Here is a 21651-nt window from a genome sequence, read left to right as displayed (position 1 = left end):
ACTTTTTGTTACTTCAAGTACACGGTACATTTTGACGGCAATTCTTTTGTAGTTTTACTCGAGGATATTTTCTGAATTTCCGGACTTTCACTTCTAATAACAAAGTATCAATACTGCAATGTAGAAATACTCTTAACCCATTTTGGGGCGGGAACACCTTTTGGTGTTAGCATTATGTTATGCTTTAGCTATTGAAAATAGCAGATCTACAAGCTCATAGCGTGCCACCGAGTGGCGTGCTACGAGCTTGTAGGTCTGCTATTTTTGAAAAATCAACATTTTTAGAATCTGATCTCAGGCCAAATGGGTTAAGTAAAAAGATTACTTACCAGTACTTACCACCACTGCCCTGTTACTAATGTATCCCCCCTCTCTCCCTCTCTCCTCCTCCTCCTCCTCCTCCCTCTCTCTCCTCTCTGTGCTGCAGGGTGGATAGAGTAATGATGGGATGGTTGTGAACGTGGGCCAGAGGTCAGGCATGTGTGGCCTTCTCCTCCGCCTGGCCCTGCTGCTGCTGCTGCTCATCCAGCCTCCGCCCTGCCACTGCCTCCCGGACCAGGATGGACCCACCTTTGGCTTCACGCTGCCCGTCTACCGCGCCAGCGTCTACGAGAACTCTGCGGCGCGCACCTACGCCCACAGCAAGGTCAAGATGGGCGTGCCGCTGTCCGTGCGCTCCTGGGACGTCCGCTACCGGATCACGTCGGGCGACGACGAGGGCTTCTTCAAGGCCGAGGAGTACGTGCTGGGCGACTTCTGCTTCCTGCGCGTCCGCACCAAAGGCGGCAACGCGGCCATCCTGAACCGCGAGATCCAGGACAACTATGTGCTGACCGTGAAGGCCTCGGTCAAGGGCGACTCCCTGCTGGAGACCTGGGCCAAGGTCAGCGTCCAGGTGCTGGACATGAACGACCTGCGGCCCTTGTTCTCGCCCACCACCTACTCCGTGACCATCGCGGAGAGCACGCCCCTCAGGACTAGCATAGCGCAGGTGACGGCCACGGACGCCGACATCGGCTCCAACGGCGAGTTCTACTACTTCTTCAAGGACAAGATGGAGATGTTCGCGGTGCACCCGACCAGCGGCGTGGTGTCCCTCAGCGGGAGGCTGGACGTGGACGAGCAGAGCCGCTTCGACCTGGAGATCCAGGCGGTGGACCGCGGCATGAAGCTCTACGGCAACAACGGCGTCAGCAGCACGGCCAAGCTCTTCGTCCACGTGGAGCGTCTCAACGAGCACGCACCGGTGCTGAGCGCCGTCACGCACGTGCCCTCGTGGCTGGACAAGGACCCCGTGTACGCCGTGGTCACGGTGGAGGACCTGGACGAGGGCGCAAACGGAGAGACGGACTCTGTGACCATCGTGGCCGGAGACCCCTCGGGCCTGTTCGTCCTGGAGAGGTCCGAGGAGGGAGACGAGTTTGCGATAAAGCCGTCGTCGTCGGAATCCGTGGACTGGGAGGTTTACCCTCACGGCTGTAACCTCACCCTCCAGGCCAAAGACCGGGGCACCCCTCCCAAGTTTTCCGCCGTCACGGTCGTCCAGCTGACGGTGGCGAAGCCGCAGGCGGTGGAGGTGAGGTTCGAGCGGGAGCTGTACGAGACGAGTCTGAACGAGATCTCGCCCCCGGGCACGATCGTAGCGGCCGTCAAAATCAGCCCGGAGCCCGACGACGCGGAATACGTCCTCACGCCCTCCGCGGACTCGGTCTACTTCCAGATGAACACTCTGACGGGCGTGATCTCCACCGCCCGCTGGTTCACCGCCCGGGGGGCCAACCAGGACGCCTTTAACCTGGAGGTGATGGAAGTGGACAGCGAGCTCAGGGTGAGAGTCCTGGTCGTCATCGACGACGCCAATGACAACGCGCCGACGTTCGCCCAGCCGTCCTACGAGGTCTTCGTCAACGAGAGCGTGCCGGTTGGCAGCGACGTGCTGGCGGTGTCCGCGGCGGACACGGACCGGGGAGAGAACGGGTACATAACGTACAGCGTGTCCAGCCTGCAGCCCGACCTGCCCTTTCAGATCAACCAGTTCACCGGCGTCGTCAGCACCGCCAAAGAGCTGGACTTCGAGTCCTCGTCGGAGAGCTACACGTTCGTGGTGCGGGCGTCCGACTGGGGCGCCCCGTACAGGAGGGAGAGCGAGGTCAACGTGACCGTGCACCTGGAGAACGTGAACGACAACCAGCCGCTGTTTGAGAAGGTGGCGTGCCAAGGGGTGGTCTCCAGGGACTTCCCCGTGGACGACGTCATCACCACCATGTCCGCCATCGATATAGACGAGCTGGAGCTCGTGAAGTACAAGATTCTCTGGGGAAACGACGGGGGTTTCTTTGAGCTCAACCCCGACTCGGGGGTGCTCACGCTGAAGCAGTCCCTGGCCAGTGCCAGTCCAAAGAACGGGGTTTTTAGTCTAAAGATAACCGCCACGGACGGGGAGAACTTCTCCGATCCGATGTTTGTGAACATCTCCGTAGTGCATGGGAAATCCCCCTCCAAAAGTTTCAATTGCAGGGAGACCAGGGTAGCTCAAAGGTTAGCCGAAAAGTTACTCAAGAAGTCCAAAGCTAGCACTAAGCCCAAAATTGAGGAAGGCTTCATCGACCTCTTCTCTGTCAATCGACAAACCCCTCAGTTTGACAAAGCATTCCCAACGGATATAGCAGTGCGTGAGGACTTAAAAGTCGGGTCCAGCGTCTTCAAGGTCAATGCCTTTGACGGTGACACAGGCTTCAATGGTCAGATGCTCTACGCTATCTCAGATGGAAACACGGACAACTGCTTTAATATTAACATGGACACTGGCCTCATTAGCGTGTTTCTGCCCATGGACAGAGAAAAGAGAGATAGGTATCTCCTTAACCTAACCGTCTATGACCTCGGCCTCCCACAGAGAACAACCTGGCGTCTGCTCACCATCTACATAGAGGACGCCAACGACAACGCACCGCAGTTCTTACAAGACGGCGGCTACAGGGCGGTTATCCCCGAAAACACCGCCATAGGGACGGATGTCATCCAAGTGGAGGCCACCGACAAAGACCTGGGGCTCAACGGGGAGATCGTTTACTCCGTCCTGACCAGCACCACCCAGTTCGGCATCAACGGCACCAACGGCATCGTGTACGTCGCCGGGCAGCTGGACAGGGAGTCCTCGTCCGCGTTCGAGCTCAAGATCGAGGCTCGGGACAGGGCGGAGAGAGGGAGCCAGAGGTTCTCCGTCGCCTCGCTGCGGATCGCGCTGGAGGACGTCAACGACTGCCCGCCGGCGTTCATCCCCGCCGTCTACACCGCCCGGGCGCTGGAAGACCTCCCGGTCGGCACGGTGGTGGCCTGGCTGGAGACCCAGGACCCCGACCTGGGCCCGGGGGGCCAGGTGCGCTACTCCCTGGGCAACGACTACAACGGCCACTTCGAGGTGGACAAGGCGAGCGGCGCCATACGGCTGCTGCGGGAGCTGGACTACGAGACGCAGCAGTCGTACAACCTGACGGTGAGGGCCAAGGACAAGGGCCGGCCCGTGTCCCTCCTGGCGGTCACCTCCGTGGAGCTGGAGGTGGTGGACGTGAACGAGAACCTCTACTCCCCCTACTTCTCCCACTTCGCCATGACGGGCTCCGTGAAGGAGAATGCGCGCGTCGGGACGACCGTGCTCCGCGTCAACGCCCTGGACGACGACGACGGCCGAGACGGGGAGATCCAGTACTCCATCCGCGACGGCAGCGGCCTGGGCCGCTTCGCCATCGACGAAGAGACCGGTAAGCACCCATTTCCTCCTATTTTGAGCGGTGCTAGCTGAGAACAGCTGTTTGTGTCTGTCTGTCTGTATGTTTGAGCACAACCTATTGACCCCTACAGATGCACACTGAGCAGTCGGCTAATTGGGTCAACATGGGTCACACATACACGCACGGCCCGCACACAAGCACACACACACACACACACACACACACACACACACACACACACACACACACACACAGGCCAGGAAGAGAGGGGTCATTACAACTCTCATGCTATAAGTCAACAACTGTGCTTTTACTCCAAAGGCACCAAAGTATAGCGTCCAGTTTGCACAGGTGCGATTTTTAAAACAAAATAAAAACTGTCATTTTAATTAGTCCTGTTATATTCCTGGTAGGAATGACATTGTTATAATTTGATGTTAAACAGGCTGGCATTGTTTGTTGTAGTGTGCTGCTGGATGGTCATCCTCTTAACCCATTCTGACCGGGCACCCATTTTGGTGTTGGCATCATGTTATGCTTTAGCTATTGAAAAATAGCAGATCTACAAGCTCATATCGCGCCACCGAGTGGCGCGATACGAGCTTGTAGGTCTGCTATTTTTTTTAAATTCGAAGAACGACTGACATTTTTAGAATCTGATCTCAGGTCAGAATGGGTTAATCAGACCAGTGTGTGTCCAGTGGAAACCTCGTATGAATCTGATCTCAGGTCAGAATGGGTTAAGCAGGTTAACTGTGGTAAATCCTTGCTCTAGAAAACGGCAATGTTTTGCCGTTTTCAAAAAAGACCTCCGAACATCACCGATCTGGGCAACACCACAGACAGCGCATCAGTTTCAGAGAAAAAAGATTGCAAAGGCGCAGCCTAAAACAGAAGCTAATTGAAGCTATTGACAAACAAAAGCAGTGCCGGCGGTGGCCCTTGCATGACCGTGCATAGCAACCGGAGTGGTTCCAAAAATGAAACACAGCGAGGCATTGTTATAGCGATATCAAACGCATTAAGACGAGCCTGCTGGTCATCTGTACCCAGCGTCATTCATTTATAGGACAGGTATACTCGTCATACGGATCCAACAGTCTTAATGTAAATCGCTCTGGATTAAGAGCATCTGCTAAATGCCTAAATTGTAAAGTGTAACGTGTTAACGGTGCCGGGCCGTGTAAGTCATGTCTCGACTGCATGGGAGAGAGAGAGAGAGAGAGAGAGAGCCGTGCTCCACGGGGCCTGTCCGTGCCCAGCTGACAAAGAACATAATTGTGGAGCAGGCTGCTGTGTTTTCGGGGCTAGGGTGTTCTTCAGAGGGTTTAGAGAGGCATGATTTATAAGCTTAGCTCCAGTCTGGAAGAGTGCCTCGCTTGCCAGATTGAATTATGCTGCCGATCACTTTATTTACAGGCTGGTTGTTGTCATGCCACTTCCTCCTGGTATATGGCACACACCGTGGCTGCCTCTCTCCCCTTGTTCGCCCCTACCTCCTTCCCTGTGGGTCTGGACGCCCCTACCTCCTTCCCTGTGGGTCTCTGGACGCCACGGCAGTGGGCTTGAATGTTTTGACAGGGCCTTTTGTGGCATGCAGTGCTTCAAGGTATTCTTGGATTTTTCTGATTTCTATTGATTTAAAAGGCTCGTGCTGTGAGGTCCAGTCAATACAGCCATGCAGGCATTTTTTAGGGAGAGATAGACAGGCCTGCTTAATTTTCAGTTTAAGAACGAGAGAACAGAATGCTTATTCCAGAAAAAGAGTGAACTATTTTGACCCCCCGTACGTGGCATTTTTGGGTAATCTATACCCCATGCTACTTCCCCCTAACCACTTAGAGGCCTAACCATTTTTAACCTCCATTTTCTCTCAAAAAATGTTTGGGGAATTATGGGATTCCATGCAGGTTAAAGTGGTTAAATAATAAATGAATACATTCCTTAAGAGATATATTATTGAGATGTGCACGATCCGCTTGGGATGCTGGTGGGGAGTTCAGGGTTTTTGAGGACGGCGAAGGACAAAGGACACAGCCCACTTGAAGGGGCTTCTGGACAAGCCCTCATCTCTGACAGGGATTGTAAATTATCTTGACATTTTCCAATTGCCTTCAGATCCCCATGCACGCACGTGCACACACACACACACACACACACACACACACACACACACACACACACACACACACACACACACACACGCAACCATGCAGCAAAGCATGTTTTCCAGAGGACAGATTCCTCCTCCACGTCTAACTAAGTACATTTAAAGGGATACGTTTTGCAAAAATATATATGTTAATGATGTTTAGAAGATTTAGACCACTTTCCTGGGGTCTTTATGTGTGTAATACAGTATGTGGTTTAAGATATTTTATATTTTAGCAGTGTCTATGATGTCACAGACACTGGGCTCACTTCCATCCTGGACTGCAATTCCCATAATGCTTTGGCGCACTGCTCCTCCTTGTGGATAGGGGGAGGGCTGTCTTACTGAGACAATGTAGTCCAGGAAGGAAGGGAGCCCAGTGTCTGTGACATCATGGACACTGCTAAAATCTAGAATATGTAAAACCACATATTACACGCATAAAGACCCCAGGAAAGCGTTCTAAACGTCATTAACATACATATTTTTGCAAAAAGGGTGAAGTGTCCCTTTACGTACTAAGTACTGTACTTAGTACAGTGCTCTTGACTTATCACTGTTGTGTCAAAAGGAATTTGTGTTAAGCTGATAATAAATGCCACAGTGTGCACCGGAATCCTTTATTGCCATTTGAATTGAAAGCATTAGGCTATAAACTTCGATTTAAGTTTAGTGTACAGTACACTGATGATGATGATGATGGCCACAGGCTGAAATATTTGAATTCTATACAGGCTCTGCAACTCGAAAGTGATTTAAATTCCTTTTGGCTTCCTGTGAGTGTGAAACTTTAAATTGTTTGCACTCTTCAAAGTGCCCTAACTTCCTAAGATTGATTCTCATGAAAGTGTTTAAAATGAGCTTTTTTTTAAACGGGCTGCAGAGAGGGGAAGCTGACATTTTTACTGCAGGGTTCTTTGCTACCAAATTGACAAACTGACACTCACTCTCTTAACTATTCTAATCGCGTACACACAGTCTGTGTACTGTTCTCTACAAACGGAACTGTACAGGGAAGGGACAAACGAGTACTGTAACTCACCTATAACACATTCCGGTGAAAAACAAGTCCTAGAATTGAATTATGTCTACCCAATTAAATGAATAAATACTAGGAAATTGCTTGTTTATTGATATTGAGGGGGGGTACCGTGCTCATTGCTATTTTTCAAGGCTATTATTTTCTCTTAAATTGTTCACGGGGAAAAGAGGTCAGTTTTCATTTCTGGTGGACAGCTGAACATTGCATTAAAACATTTGATCTGCAGCTATAACCTCAAATGCCATTTCCGACTCCACGCCCCAGGCTGTTATCAATTTCAAAGAGTGGAATTGTATTGTGTTCATTCTCTCTCTCTCTCTCTCTCTCTCTCTCTCTCTCTCTCTCTCTCTCTCTCTCTCTCTCTCTCTCTCTCTCTCTTTGTGTTGCGGTTGTGTGTGAAGTGGAGATGATCCGGCCTAAGCCCAGAGCTTTTTTCATTTCATTTACACAGCTGTTGGGGTGTAATTTTGTGCAATTCGGCTCGGCCAGTGCAGCGCGTTGTGACTTTTGGGGCCGATTAAAAAAAGAAACCACCAATGGCCAGAACCCAGACGACATCAGGAGAGATCTTTTGTTTAGTGTCTGGCGTGAAAAGAAGCCGCATTGATCGGGGTTAGAGGTGATCAGGGGGTCATTACAGCTGTCAGCGGTCAGGCGAAGAGTTCATCTGCTCCCTCTCTATATAGAGCTGTGCTTTTTTTATTGTCTCCACCAGGCCGAAGGCATGGCGAGAGAGTAGGTTTTGCAGCGAGCGAGCATGGCATCTCCTTCGAAAACGTTTGAGTAAATGGTGCGACTAGTAGGAGATAAAGTACAGTTTTAGACCGCGATGGAGGGATGCCGTCTGAAGCGAACATGAGCCACGAGAGACACCACAGAGCACACTAAAGTAGAGACACCACAGAGCACACTAAAGTAGAGACACCACAGAGCACACTAAAGTAGAGACACCACAGAGCACACTAAAGTAGAGACACCACAGAGCACACTAAAGTAGAGACACCACAGAGCACACTAAAGTAGAGACACCACAGAGCACACTAAAGTAGAGACACCACAGAGCACACTAAAGTAGAGACACCACAGAGCACACTAAAGTAGAGACACCACAGAGCACACTAAAGTAGAGACACCACAGAGCACACTAAAGTAGAGACACCACAGAGCACACTAAAGTAGAGACACCACAGAGCACACTAAAGTAGAGACACCACAGAGCACACTAAAGCACGCGATTTTCGAACGTTACGAAATTTGCTTGAGCCGACTCAGCCCCGTTCGGGTTTCAACCCGATATGGACAGAACAGTAAATCCTCGTTCCCCAGAGCCCCGCAAGTAGGGAAAGTCGCAAGGGGGGGCGTGAGTCGGACCATTTACTCAAACGCGAAGGAGATTCCTGGGTCACGGTTTTGCACCCTGTGTGGCACTGAAGGGGTCAGTCATCCCAAATGGTCCTTGCTCCTTGGATCCATACCGTCCTCTCTCACAGAATGGCTGTTCCTAGAAAGGCACTTTGTGCTTGATTTCCTTGTGCCGGTCCCAACGGGCCGAACCTTGTTTGAAACACACAGTGTTGGGACCCTTTTGAAAACAAATCTGTGGCAATCTAATCCCAATAAGACCAGTGCACCACCGCCACGCAGCGGCACCATTACCCACTCAAACACACACATTCGGACCACGATGTCGCCTTTTAACCTGCCCTGCTTGTCCCCGTTGATGAGCAGGGCCAGGGAGGGGAGAATTTATGGCCCTTGTTAGCAAAGTGTTGGCAACCCTCATAAATCAACCAGGAGCCGCCCGGGAAACACTGCAAACGCAATTACAACTTAAAGAGCGTGGTAGTGGCCCACACCTTAGTATACTATACACACACTCAATCTCTCTCTTACACACTCAAACACACTCACACGCACATATGTGACTCTTTGTCATGGCGGCAAGACTTAACTAGAGGAGAAGATTTTCCTCCAAAATGAGTTAATAGCACAGGCAGACTCTTCACATACTAGAGCGTGTCTGAATTAAATGTCAGAGCTGAAATCGACATGTGAATTTGAAATACATACTTAAACATGTAGCTATAGGTGTAATGTTGGCGACCACAGAAGTGAACCTTTCAAGCCTGTTTTCTCACGAATATGTCAATTTGAAGCTATTATTCCCTGCTTTCATATGACGTGCGTGCTTGCGTGTGTGCGTGCGTCTCTTGTTGTGTGTGTAACTGAGTGGGTGATAAGACGCTGTGAATACAAAAATATTTCAGCAATACAAATGCAATGCATGTAGGCAGGGCATCACCCAAAGTATGCAGACTTTGAGTGTGCATATCCCCGGAGGGGTATGGACTAGTACAGTACATATATGATTATAAAGACTACATCTGCTCACATCATGCCTTTACACCTTTTAAAGGCATTGATTTGACCCACTCTCTGAACCATATCAATGTTCAGCATTGCGCATTCACGCATGCACGCAGGCACAAAACCCATGGCCAGCTTGCCATCTGCATAATTATTTTAATGCAGCCACTAAATATTCATTAATGTCCAGCAGCTCTTGATGAAATGTTTCCACAGTGCGTGCATATTAATTGCACGTTGCTAAGGACAGACATTCTGCTCTGACTCAAACACGGAGACAACAGGTTGTTTGGTTTAGCACAGACTCATCTTTGTCTCTTTTAGGTCGTAGTGACATTGTCTCATTTTGTTTGGCTCTGGTTTGAACCAGAGGTTCCCAACCACTGGTACTAATACCACTGGTACTAGTACCACCGGTGGTACTTGAGCCCCCCTCTGGGGGTACACAGAGGAGTCGCCCCAAAAAAGGAGAAAAAAGACAAAAGTGGAATGAATTATTATTATTATTACTTTACAGGTAGTTCTTCTGACCAAGCAATTGGTTGAAATAGGCTATCCAGCCGTGCTGAAATGAGTTCATGACGGCACATCAAGCCGGTAATAGAAGATTTGAGAACGGATTAAAATCACATTAGAAATATCATCAGTTGTGCTAATTAGTGATTAGACTGAGTTTTGTCTGAGCAGCAGCATTGTTGGCATATAATGGACCTAAAAGGGCAGGTACACGCTCCTGTATTTGAGCTAAATGAACAAATACATAAATTATCAATGTTATTTATTATGGTGGTACATGGAGAGCCAGATATTTTCTTAAGTGGTTTTACTTCAGTATAAAAGGTATGGAGGACAGGCGTTGGCTGATCCTCTCTCTCTTTCTCTCTCCATGTGAGAAAAGGCTCCACTTTGTGTTCATGCGTCCACTTTCCAGCATCTTCTGCTGTGTTTTATGGCGTAGGCGTATTTAGTTAGATTTTTGCCTCAGACTAATGTAATGATCCGAGCCATGGCAATGACTACTCTCTCCCTATGCTCTGCCGGATGTGGGTGGGTGGCCTGATTTCTGTGAGCGGGAGGAAATCGTATAGTCGTGAACTTGTATATCGGCGCCAGTTTGTGGCATGCGTCACCAGCGTACGACGATGAATGCTGGTGACATCTAGGTGTGTATGTGCAGGGCGTGCATGGTTAGACATACTACTAACAGTCCGACAGGAATTAGTTTAACAACACCGACTCTCCCGACATGCGCAGCACCAACTCGCTCTGCGGATTAAAACTCGCCCGCGGCGGGTTCAAACTAACCCGTGGCTCTCGACATGCGTGGCAGTTGACAACTAACCCGTGGCAGGTTAAAACTAACCTGTGGCTGCAGGACTGTTCTCTGTACGTCGGACCAAAGACATGCACCCGTACAGATTATGATATATTATTATTTTTATAGTGTATTGTTTTAAACAGGGGCGGCAGTGGCTCAGGGTAGAGTGACCGGATGGGAACCGCAAGGTTCCCAGTTTGAACCCGGGCTCCCTCAGAGTGTCGAAGTGTCCTTGAGCAAGACTCTGAACCCCTAACTGCTCCCGGTGTGCCGTTTGGGACCTTGCATGGTTTCCTCTAGGATCGGTGTGTGAATGTGTGTGTGCATGGGTGAATGTAATGCACAATCTCTGTAAAGCGCCTTTGAATAAAGACACTATATAAATGCACCATTTACCATTTAAACTGATGCTAGGATCTTAGTTTTAGTTGATTTGACCCCCCAATCCAACCCATTGATGTGCCAAGCAGGGAGGCATTGGGTCCCATTTTTACAGTCTTTGGTTTGACCTCCCAGTTTCAGGTCTGGTGGTACAGGATGCGATTACCTTGCCTATTGTAAATCACTCTGGATAAGTCTGAACGCCTACATTGTAAGTTGCACGATGTGCACACACACACATATACAGGACTGTTTGCACACCTCAGTAGCACACATCCTGCCAGTCAGGTCAAACCCTCTCTCTTTTTGCAGGAAGCCCTTGACAAATCAAGATGCTTTAAATCTCAGTGTCACTTATCCTTGGGAACTGTTGGGATCCGTTGAGAGAGAGAGAGAGAGAGAGAAAGGACGGGGAGGAGGAATTCATGGCTCCTCATTCAGCCGTGATTAATTTTTAACAGCCTGGAGTTCCCCCTCATCTTTGCTTTGCCCCAAGAAAAGCAGCTCTTGTGCGTGCGTGTGCGTGTGGGGTCGATTATACACCAGGGCCAATAGACACTTGAGGACCCGCAACGCACATTCATTGACACTCTATCACTTCCACACACACTCAGGTGGCTGGTTGGCACACGTCTCAGATGAGGGTCATTTCATTTTCAGGTCACTAAAGCAAGTCTCTTGAAGCTTGCTGTATTTGGTCTCCTTTTCTCCGTAATGGTCCTACACCATGAATTTAAACTTTTCCCATTTTTGGTGTGTTGTTTTTGGGCTCCCCTATGGGTCTTCTATCTCCACAAATACCCAATTTTGAACAATCAGGCTTCCTAATCATATACTGTATGTTTTTTTTTAAATGGAAATTGGTCTGATCTGATTTGGTGGTACCAGTGATGTCATATGTGTCTCTTAAGTTCGAAATGTGCATTTCCTCTTTGTTTACAATGTCCACCATTGTCCACCATTGTTGGTTCGCTCGTGGGACTAAATGTAAATAGCGACACCAGCCACAGGACAATGTGGTACTGCAGCTGAAACGGCAGAGATGACTTGAACTGGTTATATCAGAGTGGTGACTGACTGGTGAAATCGGCTCAAACCATTACAAATACTTTCATTTTGAAAGCTCGGGGTGCCGGGAAGATATGGCCGCTTTTACTCTGTAAGCACCCCCCTTCCGTTCCGGACGCAACCGTGAGAAATATATTTGCTTGCTTACCTCGCTATCATTACGATAAAGTCACTGAATAATCCCTCGCGTTCATATTTTGAACGAGAGGCATGTTGAAGTCAGAAATGAAGAGCTTAGTATTTCCATCTGGTCAAATCCACGGAGAGCTCCTTAGATTAGGAGATACGAGGCATTCTTTCTGATCCGTAAACAGGGAAGTGAATGGCAGCGCGCATGCGCCAAAAGCAAGGAGTACATTGCAGAAGGATAGGCCAACCCCCCAAAAAAAGAAGAAAATCTGAATATATTTTTACCTTTTGATATAAATGAAAAAGCGCTAGGATGTGTACACATGTCGTCGCAATCAGTCGGTTGGATTAGTTATGACGTTCCCACACGTCGTACGGTCTGAACGTGTTAAAATAATCCTATCTCCTCTGTGTTCATTAACTCATAGTGTAAAAACATAAGACCCAAATTGACCTGTCCTGTGCTTCGGTGACCCACCAGGCCACAATATAAATTACCCCCTCCTAATCCGGTATGGAAGCCACACTATTCCCCCTGGGCCATGAATGGAGCACTTTTAATCGCTGGCACGCTTGAGTCACTCGCGTGGCCCAGAGAGGCAGAGTTATTTTATTACAGTAATTAGCTTATTAATGGCTACATTTATTAAACTTGCAGTGCTTAAGTGAGGGAGTGGTGCAGGCTGCCTTGTCTCTGTAGCATTTTGACTTGTCAGCTGTTGTTTTGGATGGATGAGGCCACCTTTGTGTGTCTGTGTGTGTGCGTACTGCGTATGTGCGTGCGTGCGTCTGCACGTGACGTGTGTGTGCGTGTTTCGTATGTTTAATGCAGATTTTACAGAAAGATGGTAGGAAGTCTGCACACTGTTCTTAAGCTCCCAGTAGTTTATTATGAATCAATGGTCAGGAATGAACTCTCAAGAGTTAAAGTTCTATAAGGGTCCCCTCAAGGACCACTGGTGGTCCCCGGACCACTGGTTGAGATCCACTGTGCTAGACTGATGATCAGCGCCACATTTCACGATACGTTTCTGTTCTATTATGTTTTATACTTTCAAAACATATATATATATATATTTAATTTAATTTTAGAATGGAAGTCAAGAGGGGCTCGGGTCGGGGCTGGAAATGACAAATTTGTCCTAGTACAGACTGGCCACGTGAAGTCTGAGAACCAAATGATCAGATTTATTCTAATAGCATAGATAGAGGCGCTATCTATATGGACGACTGAACTATTTGTTCCCGGGCAGAAAAACCAATAAGGTCTCTCTCTCTCTCACCATAACAACCTGACCTCATCATGGTGGTCGTCTCCTCATGTCCTCCGGCTCCTCGCTCTTCTTCGGCACAGCTCAGGTGGCAGAACCAAATCAGCGGAAGGTCAGAGACAAGGGGAACGACAGCGGAACAGGGGGAAAGAAATGGACAGATTGGGAGCGCGGTGTCCTCCTAGAGACCTTAGACGGATGAGTTACTGCTGCACAGCTGCACTACTGGATACCACCAGGCTGTTTCTTCCTTTTAGTGTGTGTGTGTGGGTGTGGGTGTGTGTCTCTGGGTGTGTATGCACACGCACGTGTTTTGAGGCACATCCTGACACAGTCTAGACCAGGCATGCTGGTGAATAATCAGCGGATGTTCAACTGTTGGGTAGTCATCATTCAAGGCGGTATAAGTTCAGGTGTTCATTTTGATTGAACACGCCGCGTGCTCCGAGGCTATACCGCTGTGCTCTGATGTGTCCATCAAGGTCCATCCTGTGTTTACATTCGGATTACGTTGGGAATCTGGGTGAGAGGGCACCCATGTGCATCTCTCTTTAGATTACTCATTAACGCCAGTTGATATGGAAAGTAACTTAAAATGCACGCCTCTCTAATCTAGGTTATTTATACAACCACGCAATAGGCACAAAGCATTATTATAATCTCTGATGTCTGGCTGAGGTAAGGGAGTTGGCCGCTGGGCAGCTGCATGGCCTGATTAACCCATTCAGACCTGAGAACAGATTCTATGACATGTCTTCTAAATTGAACATCACTGTACTACTTTAGACAGGCATGCTGTCATTACAATTTTGAGATAATTGCTTATAGCAGCTTTAAGTACATTTTGATGCCTGTACTTTTGTACATTAAGTACATTTTGAATTGCGGACTTTCAATGTAATAATGCAATGTAATTCTACATTGCAGTATTGACACTTGTGAGTTATTTTTCTGCCACTGGTGAAATGTGCTCTGTCTGTATTATGAGTCTATATACAGACCAAATGTCAGAACGTCAAGTTGATTTCCTTGCGTTAGTCTTTGCCTTGTTGCACTTGGTCTTCCATATTGAGTGTGGGTGTGATACAGACAGCATGTCGTCGCTGTTGGGGTGGAGAGACCTCATATAATGTCCACAAAGTGTGACTTTTCAACGTAGTTGTTATTTAGCCGCAAGCTGTGGCTGTACATGGAGAACAACAACACCGCTGGCTGGCTGCAGTTATAGTTGTATTGTGCTCAGTGTGAATGGCCCTTTGGGCTGCTCAGCAGTGCCACTTTAGGTCACCCAGCGGTATTGCAGCTGTTCATACTCGGACGGACAGACGGACAGCGCACTCTCTCTTCCTATCCTCTTTTAAAGTGAGGTGGTTTGGAGTGCTTGTGGCTGATGGGAGTGTTTTCGGGAGAACAGGGCTGGGCTGCTGGCTGTGTTACCCTGGCCTCAGCGCGCGTGTACACACACAGACACACACACACACACTGCACACGCAGCTGAATGGAGTCTACATTTCCTGCACCATGGAGAAAAATAACATTTGTAATGATAGCCTGTAGTTGCTCTTGCTGCACGCACGCACACACACACACACACACACACACACACACACACACACACACACACACACACACACACACAACACACAGTAAACTGTATAATTCAGTAAAAGAGCAGCGGCATGGAAAGCAATTAAGGATTAGACCTGTGTGACTAGTCTTTACACCCAGTGCTCATCAGCACACTTGCATGCACGCACTCGCGCACACACACACACACACACACACACACAAACACACACACACACACACACACACGCTCATGAATGGGGTGTTGATGTTCTGACTTCCGTGTCCCACAACATTTTGCCCTGACTTCACCCACTGGGACATAATCCTATTTAGCCAGACAAACAGACTGGAGCGGCGTGTGAGCATGTGCGCGCTCACGCACACACACTTGCACGCGCGCTCACGCACACACACTTACACACACACACACACACACACACACACACACACACACACACACACACAATTGTGGAAAAAAAGTACTTGATTGTTTGACTTAAGCAAACGTATCAATACTGCAATATAGAAATACTTTGTTACAAGTAATAGTCAGGCATTCAGAATGTACTTGAGTAAAAGTACAAAAGTATAGGCATCAAAATGCCATTGTGAGCTTGTAGATCGGCTATTTTCAAATATGGGCCGGAATGTGTAATAATCAAAGTAACTAGTAACTAAAGTTTTTAAATAAATGAATTGGAGTAAAAGTACAATATTTAAATTGTCTCTGAGATGTAGTGGAGTAGAAGTAAAGGTATTCGGCACACGCACACGCACACGCACACGTCACGTTCTCATGTAAAATATGCACGCATGCACGCACAAACGCATGCACGCACGCACGCACGCACGCACGCACTCACAAACGCACTCACGCACGCACGCACGCACTCTCACACACTCTCTCTGCAGGGGGTTCCAGACGGTGCCAGCAGTTGGTTGTCCGGTACAGCCCTGCAGGTACAATGTCATCACATCTCTGACGTCAATGAAATGGAGAAGACGGCATATTTGTTCTGGCTGAGCTATTTATCTATTTATAGTTGTTTTACACACACACACACACACACACACACACACACACACACACACACACACAATGTTAGACACCATAGCCCCAGCTGAGCAGTCTTTCGTTCATGTGTGTATTTGTGCAGTCAGTCTTCAGTTACATCCTCTCATTTCAAGCTGTTGTTATTTTACATGAGAACGTGACCCTGGTATCTCAGCCCACTGTAATTACTGTACGTATATATATATATATATACATATATATATATATGTATATATATATATACATATATATATATATATATATATATATATATATATATATATATATATATATATATAGTTTTTTTTCAGTAGGCTACGTGGAAATGTACTGTACGTACCTGTACAAAATAGCACCTTTTCTTCCAACTCTCCAACCCTGGATGAAACCCAATAAGCGTTTGTGGCAGTTACAGAGAACAATAGGGACACCTATAGCTTAGCCAGTGCTTACATTAGCCTTAAGTTGTTTTAAAGTGATGGGTGCTTTTACACAAAGGCCAGGCTGTATATTATTATTTTATCGTGATTGTACACAGTTGTTTGAATACCATCTGTATCTAATGTAATCACTTTGAATTGTGCGTGCGTGCGTGCATGCTTACATGTGTGTCTGTATTCCGGCATGTGCACGTGTACAGTACACTGTCACACTTTGTGTTAATGTGGGTGTGTGTCGACCCAGAGCCACCGTTCCTCTCAGAACATATAGCAGCACACACACGGCTGGCGGGCCCCTGCTTCCTTTCGGGGAGTCGGTGTCTCAGCAGCAATCAGCAGGTCAGGGTTCGGAGGTCAACTAGAGTTGAGTGCTCTGACCTCCTCACATGTCACACACGGCCGTGGCCAATCGGCGCGCGAGGTCGTGCCCACAAGGCCAAAGATGGAGGTCTGCCTTGTAATAACAGGCTTCCTCTTTGGCTGTCTATTCCTGTCGAAGAGACGGCGTCTGCGTTTCTCCAAGGGCAGGAGGCTCTTTGAAACCAACGCGGTAACGTCGGAAATAAAACCAGCCGCTCTCTCTACCCCCCCCCCCCCCCCCCCCCCTTACACAACAAAGACCTGAATTGGAGATGCTTCAGAACCTGAATTGCTCAGAGTCTGAGTGACGAGGCCTTGCTGGTAAAGCGTGTATGTCTGAAGAATACACAAAGAAAACCGATGCACGCTTCACAAAATATCATGGAAAACCTGTAAAAGTCTTCTATGCAGACGGGTGCGTAGGCAGGGATCAACGTATTTGCACAAAATGTTCACAATGACCCACAATATGAACACATTTATTATAATTTAAGCATCACAGACTTTCTATGCCTCGGTCTATGACCGAAACATTGCTTAAATTCTAATACAAGTGTATTGCAAGTGCAGATGGTGTCATCATTGTGTACATTCTGTGCATTTTCTGAATACTTGACACCTTTTTTAATATCAAACGAGATCGCTGTAATATGACTTTTCTTTTTCTTTTTGGCCTTTCCTTCTTCAGCGATCTCCGTTTGTTTCACGCATGCGTACCGTTCACTTCCTTGTTTACGTGCCGACTAAAGCTCATAACTCTAAATCTACGGCGCTCTCCGTGGTTTTGACCAAAGCGCCAGTGTTGTGTAATCATTTCTGACTTCACCATGCATCTCGTTTGCTTGCTATTTTCACTAGTTCAGGTCACAGGGAGACATCTAATTTCTCTTTTGGGTCGCAGGCTAAAAAGTTTGGGAATCACTGACGTAGTCCCTAATACTGTACAGTGTATCCTGCACATGACAATGTTAATTACCCAACCCTATAGGTCATTATGTTCATTCAGTTTGCCTCACTGTGCTGACTCAGCACTCTGTCTAGGCTGTGTGACGGTTCTGAAGGCATACTGTAGGACGGGGTGATGGTGTGACATGTCACAATGGGGCAGGGGGGTCACGCACACACCCCGCGCTGGGGGAGCATGTGTCACAATGGGGCAGGGGGGGGGGGGGGGGTCACGCACACACTCTGCGCTGAGGAGCGTGTGTGTGACTGTGACGATGGAGCAGCCTTAGGGGACAGGGGAGAGTATACTGGCAGTGTACATCACAGTAACAACTGGCAGGCACACCCTTAGCCACTATACATTTAGTCACGGTTAGACAGTATAGACACTGTTGACACAGCCCTCCCTGGTTGTTTCGGGCCCAGCGAGTGATCTCCTTCCTTTTGAGGAACAGCAATGTCTGTGTTAACCTGTGTGTGACTATGAGTAGCAGTAGGGGCAAAAGTGGCGCTGTTGTGCCAGAAGAGAGAGTGATAGTGCTGCACTGTTGCCTGCTAATGAGAGGGGGAGAGGGGAGCTGTACCACTCAGTTCACACAGGTGTGATTTTAATTTATGCTGGGCAAAAGTGCATGTGGGAAATCCTCAATGTTATTTAAACTTTTTACACACACAGTCACACACACACACACACACACACACACACACACACAGTGTCAGTGCCTTGATATTTCTACGACAAGCAATTACACCATTTTAAAGCGGATTTTCATGAAAAGGTCGTTCTTCAAAGGTTAGTGAAATCCAGGCAGTGAGCGTGGCATTGTGATGTAATTAATTCTGCAGTCAAACCCTTAAGTATGCCTGGTTTTTAGGTGGGAGGTGATCCACCCACAGCTGTTGTATGATAAAGGGTTAGGGAAGGGGATGATATTGTGATGTCACTAAAGTGGTGTGTTCCATTATTTTGACTCGAAGGCTTTCAGCTTTCAGGAAGAAACCAAAAATACACAGGGAAGACATATTTCAATATTCTAACCACACCTGGGGGTCTATTAGAGTAATGTTAACTCCGACACATATACAACACAGAAAAAGTAATAATATCCTTCAGTGCCCTCATGCATGTTTGATTGATTGATTGACCATTTTATTAACAGATTGCAGAATGGACACACTACAGTTCAAGGAAGGTGCACAGTGTACATGCATGCACACACAAGCATACATGCACACACACACACACACACACACACACACACACACACACACACACACACACACACACACAGCCACTCTTTGGTGGGTGGTGGTCTTTACCGTAACCTTCTTATGGCCACCCTAATTAACAGTGGATTGTGCCTTCTCCACTATTCATATGTTTAATTCGTCATTTTAATGCCAATAGAAAGATCTGTGACATACACACTATATCTCATTCTAACACGGTAATCCTATAGTATTATACCCAGTCCTGATGGTGGCGGTAACTTCACCATTATGCAGATTTTGACCAAATAGAGCGAATCTGGCGATGTCATTTCCTGTCCACGTGACCACAACATCCGCTAGTTTTCTCCGCTGTGTTACACAGTCAGATGTCCGGGATGCTAAACTATCATCGTTTATTTTAATAACTAAGTCAAATTAAGCTCTAATCAAGCCCCAAATATTGCATATTATGCAGTGATGCACATAAAGGCTGCACGCGTGCGTGCGAAAGCCTGCCTTTAATTCATTACGTCAATCACTTCCAACTCCCAAATGGCTATATGATATACCTCCTGAGCCACTGCCGCCCATGCATATAAAAAGTTATGGGACTTCATTAATAAATGCAAAGAAGGTCCTTTAACAAACGCTTCGAAAAGGTTTTATTTTCGTACTTTTATAAATTGCTGGATGTTTTGGAAACATCAATCATCGCTACCCCACATACAGAGCCTAACCAGGTCGTTAATTGTTGTTGCTAATTAAGTGGTTTAATCTGCCGTGCACTGATTTTCTAAGTCACCCAACAGAACAGCACACGTGGAAGAAGTGCAGAGAGAGCTAAAACAAAATGGCTGCAGTCAATGACGACCATGGTGTACTGTGAGCCGTATATAATGCACACTTTACCTTTCTGTGTAATTCACTGTGACACATTTTATGGCCTCTTTTTTTTTTTACTCCGTGATTTACGTCTTTCACCTATAAGCCCACCTCACCCCCTCTGGTCCTTGACTCCGAGCCCTGATGTTGTTGTCACTCCAGTCATGTCCCGTTTCAGCCAAGCAGAGCTGCAGTGCATCCATCCGCTTCAGCTGCTACGCCGTGGCTCGCCATATGATTTGCTTGTCGTGACTGATGGTGCCCGAGGTTGAAGCATCCTCATGTCTACTCTGTCCCCTCGCTCCTCCGCTGTGTGTGTGTGTGTGTGTGTGTGTGTGTGTGTGTGTGTTTCAGTCCAGACCAAGAACAAAAAGAGAGAGGGGAAAAAAAACATGACAAGACGATACATACATTTTCCAACAATCTGTAATAGTAGAGTATATGATGATACAATATAACTGTGTAGTTGGTCTACCTACTGTACCTCTACGGTACCTTTCTATTGAGGCCTGTATTATCCTGTGGTTGGGTCGGCCGCACAACTGGTTGACGAGAGGTATTGCAAAAGGTGATTCATCCCCTGCCCAAACATGTCTTCTGTTCTACTTCTAGCTCGACAGTAGAGATGTTGGCATTCGTGTGCGTGCAGGGGGATAGGACACAAGAGTTTAAGTTACACATTGCAGCTTTAACTCTCCGAGTTAGACATGCATGGATACATAAAAGTGCAGTGGCAAAACTTTCCTTGAAGTAAACTTTGTTGCTTGTGTGTGCTTAGATCCTCTACCAAAAAGTAATTTGAAAATAATTGATGTATAATTTATTTATGCCTGTATGTACTGTAGCAGCTAATTGCTGATGCAACCTGATTGCAATTTGTCTGGCCCACTGTTTTGGTTTGACTTTTTGTTATGTCTGAGTTATCTAGGTAATCCAGAGGGACACCCAATAGCAATATTATTTTCACTTATGAAGTGAAATACATTAATTTCATGGAAGGGTCTTAATTATAAATGTACCGTTAAAATGATATAACATTATTCAATGCCAAACTGGGCTTTGGGGGAGAATTATAAGAATAATAATAAAGCAAAGTGCTGAACAAATAGAACATATCATACATCTAAAGGCAACAGCAACAGAATAGTGGCATATCGAAAAACATAAAAAGGTGAAAGAATACATCAGAAAGTACAAAGAAATCACAACGATTAAAAGCAGCTTTGTAGAAATGGGTCTTCAGGAGTGATTTAAAACGAGGAACCGAGTCAGCAAGCCTGATCTCCAGTGGTGAAGGACACTTCGATATGCAGCCAAGGGGGAGCTGGTGATCGAACCGGGAACCTTCCTGTTCTAAGAAGTGTTGTTTTGTGAACAAAGACTAGACCCTATAGACACACTGGATGATGTGTTTGTGTTGTGTTTGCCCAGTCTGTTAGGTTGTTATTGCCCTGGTTGGCAGTGGGTTTAATGGCACAACACTGTGTAGAGGCTGAGTGAGAAGGCAGGAACAGAGCATCTGGGTGTATTTTGTTTCTTCATACATTCTCTCCCCAATGTCTGAATGCAGGAAAGCCATGAACCTCCCGTAGCCATCCTTCCGTCTGCCTTTGCAATGCGTATTGCCCCAGTGTGCGCAGTCACACACATGCGGTCATGTACACGCATACATGTGCACATGCGCACACCATGCAAATGCTCTTCTCTTCACTCACTGACTGTCTAAGCTC

At 47.4% G+C, this 21651-nt stretch overlaps 1 protein-coding gene across 5 annotated transcripts in view; it reads left to right on the top strand.

The window, feature by feature from the left end:
* The window catches only part of fat3a (FAT atypical cadherin 3a), a 238986-nt gene that overhangs the window by 70945 nt on the left and 146390 nt on the right, over nt 1–21651 (top strand). For all 5 annotated transcript variants that reach the window (XM_080772601.1, XM_080772598.1, XM_080772600.1 and 2 more), the window contains exon 2: nt 428–3761. In XM_080772601.1, coding sequence (XP_080628727.1) covers nt 449–3761 — 3313 coding nt within the window. In that variant the 5' untranslated portion in view covers nt 428–448. The remainder of the gene's footprint in view (nt 1–427; nt 3762–21651) is intronic.

This window comes from Protomyctophum bolini (genome assembly GCF_963924005.1).
Source record: "Protomyctophum bolini genome assembly, chromosome: 9".
In the NCBI taxonomy this organism is placed as follows: Eukaryota; Metazoa; Chordata; class Actinopteri; order Myctophiformes; family Myctophidae; genus Protomyctophum; species Protomyctophum bolini.
Note: the sequence above shows the minus strand (reverse complement) of the source record. Positions and strands in the feature narration are given on the sequence as shown.